The 5,815-nt window shown below is 41.7% G+C and overlaps 2 protein-coding genes across 2 annotated transcripts in view; both read right to left on the reverse strand.

The window, feature by feature from the left end:
* Positions 1-471, reverse strand: part of LOC118427810 (axin interactor, dorsalization-associated protein-like) — a 7,195-nt gene extending 6,724 nt beyond the window's left edge. Inside the window, exon 1 of the mRNA XM_035837774.1 lies at positions 214-471. Coding sequence (XP_035693667.1) covers positions 214-320 — 107 coding nt within the window. The 5' untranslated portion in view covers positions 321-471. The remainder of the gene's footprint in view (positions 1-213) is intronic.
* A 3,184-nt stretch (positions 472-3,655) lies between these two features.
* Positions 3,656-5,815, reverse strand: part of LOC118412709 — a 2,956-nt gene continuing 796 nt past the window's right edge. Inside the window, exons 2-4 of the mRNA XM_035815774.1 lie at positions 5,553-5,559; positions 4,667-5,368; positions 3,656-3,978 (exon numbers count right to left, since the gene is read on the reverse strand). Coding sequence (XP_035671667.1) covers positions 3,656-3,978; positions 4,667-5,368; positions 5,553-5,559 — 1,032 coding nt within the window. The remainder of the gene's footprint in view (positions 3,979-4,666; positions 5,369-5,552; positions 5,560-5,815) is intronic.

The raw sequence follows: 5,815 nt of genomic DNA on the forward strand, positions 1-5,815 counted from the left end.
AGGAATAATTTTTCCAGCCCCCCCCCCCCCACCCCACACACACACAACAAGTAACATAAAGAGTTTGCGTATCTTTTTAAGAAAATAATTGTTGAATGAATTGTTTTCCTCTGAGTTAAAAACATATAGCGTATGTTGAAAAGCTGAAGGGTTCCAAGTTAAGTGGGATTCGTATGTCAACAAAACAAAATACTTCTCTCTCTAGATACTGACATTTGATACTCGTCCACGGCCTCGACCAACTGGCCCCAGGAATCGAAGTCCGTTGCTTTTTTGAAGGCTCCGTGCCATTTGGCCACTTGCTTGGTCTTCTCTGACATACCCGTTCAATCGGTGGCGAGCTTCGGAAAATTTTTCATGGGGAAAACGTCGGTGGTCGGGGGAAAATGGTTTGTTGAACTTGCCGGAGGAACCAACGCCCTCCCATAACCCGGCGAAGGAAACACGCCTCACTTCCGGGTTAACGGCTGGGCGAGTCCACTATAAACGGATGTAAATTTTAGAAGAAGTAGTTCAAATTCTTACGTAATATACATTAGCATTTGGTACAAATCAAAACATTTTGTTTCATATATTACTTTTGCTATCATACTAAATTTCATTTCTACACCGATTTTAGGAAAAAATAAGCTTCCTGTAAACCACCCCTTATAACGAATGAAGTATACCAACTTCCGGTTAAAAAAAATGATACCAATGCGTCCTGTTCACCTGGCCTCAATCCATCAATCATTCGCGGGCATCGTGATAGACATTATTCTCCATACGTTCTGTTGTGTTGTGTGGCCCCGACTCAAGTGTGTTGCAGATGATGATTCGGCCCTTACCCTGGGACATGCTTTTACTACTTTTAGTAGGGCGCTTCCAGATTAATCTCCAAGCAGATCCTACGGTGCCATAAGATAAAGTTACTAGTAGTATCAAAGCTAGCAAAGGAGTATAGCCGGTCAAAGGGAGTCAGACGGACACCGGAGCATACACACTCCTAGGTCGGCTTCACTTAATAATACGTTCACTAGAACAGCGTGTTACTCACAGGGTCGGTGTGAGAACCACTGAAACACCGTACTGAGGCGAGTAGGGATGTTCACCGGTACAGAAAATTTCAGGTCCAGGTCCGGTTCAGGTCCAAAGGATCAGGTCCAGGTCCGGACCTGAACCTGGACCTGATGCAGTATGACTCATACCGATGGTCCATTTCGCTACAAAGAGATCTGTTTGGTGGAGTATTAGACTTACACTGGCGTTTTCAAATCCTTCAACGCTAACTGCACCTGTACGATTGGCTTTAAAACTTGGTAGAAATTACTCGTCGTCGTCGTTGTCAGTCGACGTGATCAAACATTAAAAATTACATCAGAAATTACTATAAACTCTACTCTACTTCACTCTTGTTATTTTCTTCCACCTGCAAGCGCCAAAACGTGTGAATGCCTGATAAAATAATCTGTTAATTTTCTAATCGGTCCAACATCCTGTCCACCTAATTTTTTCAGGTCCGGTTTTTCTGGACCGGTCCAATAAGAAAAACCGGTTTTGTATCGGTACGCTGTACCGATACCCAGCCCTAGAGGCGAGTATAAACAGTCTCCTTGCTCCCGGGATTCGAACCCGTAGACCCCACTGGTGTTACAGCGATCATATGATAACTTATGAACTGATTTTTATTACTTTTGACATGTAGGTGTGAAACCAAACATAAAGCCTACCTGTACTGTAGCATGCAAGTCTCTCAGGTCTTGCGTGATGCGCCTTTTTGTATAATAAAGATTTGATTAACATTAACAATAACGTTAGGTATCTTTATTATTTTTTCAAAGAAAAAAGGCAAAATTTGTATTTTAGAAAAACACCATTTTTGTGATGATGTTAATGAGCATGGATGAATTGATATGTCATATGAGTTTCGAGTTGTAGGTGACCAGGGCACAGAAGCAACGGAGCACAGTAGGACCCAGAAGTAACAGCTGATAATGTGCTCAGAGTGTGATTGTCGGAAATCCTCTTTCGCAGATTGCTGAAACTACACAGTTCAGTTCAGTTCAGGTCATCCTCATACGAGGTGCCATTAACAATGTCTAACCATGCATCTCTATCTGACATGGCGGCTAGCAGGTTGTTAGAATACGTCTAATCTACTATACGGCTGTGTAGTATTCTTCTGTTAGATTTCAACAAAAATCTGTGCCTGGTTGCCCACGATCTACCGTTAAGAACGGTAACCTCCTTGCGTTGAGGCCGGAAAACGATAAAAGGCTAAGATGGGTACTGTCCTTGGTGCTGATCTCGTCATCTGCGGGGATCACCTAGCCTTGCGCATACAACCTAAACAATCCGCTAGGTGGCGCTAATGACGGGCTTTACACCAAAATATATATGAAAGTTCCTCAGGGAAACTAACGGTAACGACTAGGTCTATCCCGCAAGGATAATTCATCAAAGGGTATGCAGGAGATTCACTTGTTTGCATAATTTTAATTCTAAAAAATGAAAATGCGATAGTAGCACCTTGTTACTTTCATACTGAGAGCGCATGTAGTTTAAGTGAAGAAGACCATTGACATTTGAGGATTATGCAAAAGAGACCCTTATTTGCATCATTATGAGTAATTACTATATTTTTACTAGAGTCTAGAGTCTACACATATAATAAGGATTTCATACAAATTTCATCCGAACTTGAGGCCAAAGTTCTCAGAGTAACCCTTCAAGCGAACGTGAAATGCACTACCCATACTCTAATTAAGTAATTATAATGGTCAGCCACAAGGTGTTTATGATTTCATAACGACTTCGCTCACATAGTGGTTTTGTTCGGTGGTATCAAAGGACCAGGCGTTATCATACCATGTACACCGAGGAACAGGCGGGTTGTTAACGTCATCATATAGCCCATCCAAATAGCCTGACCCATATAAGAGAAACAAATTCCCTGTTAAAACACATACGTTCTTTATTCAATAATAGGTCATACATATTGAATGCAGAAACTCGCACAATCTGAGTTTATTTAAATATCCAAGTTTATTTTATTGTGTAAATCCCCTGAACGAATTGTAAACAACGAATCCAGTCTCTTAAATGTAAATTTTACAATAGATTTTTGCTAATAGCCGTATTACGTTGCAGATAGTTCTAGCATGTATTGTTTTGCATTTTAGCCCTAGGACAATAAGGTTTTTCTAAGTGCGTTAACAAATAAACCAGTTATCAGTCAGCAATATAGCCGTGCTAGACTTTATTAGACATGGATTAAGAAAATCATGGTATCATTGTAATGAGACAAAACTAAGGTATAAGGTCGTGAAACTCTAGTTGTGTTGTAATATTGCGTTATTCTAAACAATTGAAATCAACTTCAACAAGAACCAAATAAAGTTTAGATATATACAAATACTAAAGAGAAGGATTATCGATTGGATAAATACCAAAGCTAAAGGCCCAATTATGTCTAGATCTTATTGAATCTAATACAATACATACTTAAACTGGAGCTCAGTTTATTAGATATCCCATTGAAGTATAAATGTGCCGTAGTGTCCACTTTCAATTGAACTGCACCATTATTATATGCGAAAAGATGTCAACAAAACAACGACAAATCCATCTATGTGGTCAGATTTTCATGTCATGTCCTTCGGTGGGAAAGTTGTTCTTAGTCGTTTAGAGGCCTCTCCTCCAAAGCTTTCTTTAGTTTCAACCAATCGTAAGAGCCGATTGCATCACGTGACACATCCACATACGTGATGATGCGGATTGAAGCTGGTACGTTACATTTCTCGAGCATGATGGGAATGACGCAACCTCTCTTGCTTTCCAAACTTTCCGCCAGGGCTTGGTTTGTCTCGTACTTACACCACTCACTGGTCACGAAGTTTGGTGTGAGGATCAGCAGGGTCTTGTAGCTGTTCTTGATGCTGTGAACGATGTTGTCCGGCACATACCTCCCTAATGCAAAGTCTCGGTCAGCTACACAACCTGGAAAACATAGAGATCTTATTTTATAAACAATGTTTACAATGTAAAAATATCAGGCGTTGTGAAATTGATCGCTGTGCAAATAATAACCCAACTACACACCAACACACGCACAGAGCGATAAAGTACTGCTCATCGGTTTAAAATAAGAGCCTTTGAATGTTTGTGCCACATAACACTAGCTTTTAAGCACTTAATTTCTAAGAACTTAAACGCTGTATATATGAGTTGAACGAATTTACAACACTTTATGTATAGTCAACGCTGTGGAGGTCGAAGTGCTATTCACAATCTATTCGTGGATTATCGGCGAACAATGATGTATCGCAATATTAGCTTTTCCCACGCCCGTGTATCAGCCACCGACAATAAGGCCTTATGTCAATTGCACCCTTGGACCAACTCCTAGTATTTGCTTGCTGTGATAAAAGGGACCTATGCATGGCATTGACCAGGCACTTTGGTCTGCCTCTTAGGCACACAAAAAAAGACGACATGAATATCATGCAATATGGTAACGTTACTCCTTCAATAAACTGTTAAACTGTGAAATTCAGACACACACTTCACTATATATTAACCGGATAAATGCAAATATTTTGAACGACTATAGAGAAATAGCGTGTTTGGTTATTACACTACTTTACAATAGAACCATGTCTACTTATTATTTCTACAGTAGACAAACCTTTAAATCGATATTCCCCCTCCAGTGCAGGTAGAAGTGCGTAGTTCACCCAGTCGGCGTCTTTGCTGCTGTGTGACACGAAGAAGTCGTACTGGAACTCATGGCCATGTCGGGGTTTCTCTACTGCCATTGGGAGGTTCACGTGAACGTTTGACTTGGACCGTGTGGAGGACGTGTCATCCGCTCCAGATGCTCTCTCATCATCTACTTCTGGAAGTCTGCTTCTCATAGTCGCTGCCGTACTGCGGTATCTTAGGTTGTTGTGCCGTTGAAAACAATCAAGACAAATCTTGGCAAGCACGTATTTGTCATGGTCAATGAGATACTGGCATACTTGTATCATCTGGCCACCGAACTTGAAGACGCAACCTTGAAGAGCTTGTTTGATGTTTGGGTACCGGTACCTCTTGTAGCCTTCGTTGATCCAGAAAGCCAGTTCGGCGATGTAATGCTCTCTGCGGTCTGATCTAAAAAGTTCCAGTAGGTTCCTCAGCACGCCAGCAAGGTTCCCGGTGAAGGTAGAATTATCGTTCTCAACGGCACGCTTATACGACTCTGCTGCCATTTCGTGCTCTCCTGCAACTTGAAGACTCAGACCTCTGGCTGCATGTATCCTGGGATTGGCGAAGCCGTCTTCTAACTGCAGTGCCATGGCAAAGTTGTCAAGTGCATCACCTAGTTCATCCATGTCCTCAACGTTTCCTGTTACAGGATGAACGGCAAGCCTGTGACAGACTTTACCAACGTGGTAGATATTGAATGGCGTCAGTACGCCCTTACAGGATGCAACTGCGTCTTGTTTGGCCATTAGGAGTAATTCTTTTGAGGGTAATGCCGCTGGATTTGGAGCTTCTTTGCGCTTTTGGTCGTACTCGAGCATACTAACTTGCGACCTATCGTAATATGCAAACCAATTACTTGTACAGTCAGGCATTATCTCTATCGATTGATTCAACATCTGTCGAGCTTTGTTGAACATGTTAACTCGCATGTAGCTCCTCCCAAATCTCCGGTAGATCTCACTGTCATTTGGGTTGATTTCCAGTGCCTTTACGAAGCAACCGAACTGGAGCCCTTCTGTCCGGGGATTTCTTCTTGAATGTAGCGGGGAGATTTATACCTTTTGAATGTCGCTCTGCACTTATTCTC

This window comes from Branchiostoma floridae, chromosome 1 (assembly GCF_000003815.2).
Source record: "Branchiostoma floridae strain S238N-H82 chromosome 1, Bfl_VNyyK, whole genome shotgun sequence".
In the NCBI taxonomy this organism is placed as follows: Eukaryota; Metazoa; Chordata; class Leptocardii; order Amphioxiformes; family Branchiostomatidae; genus Branchiostoma; species Branchiostoma floridae.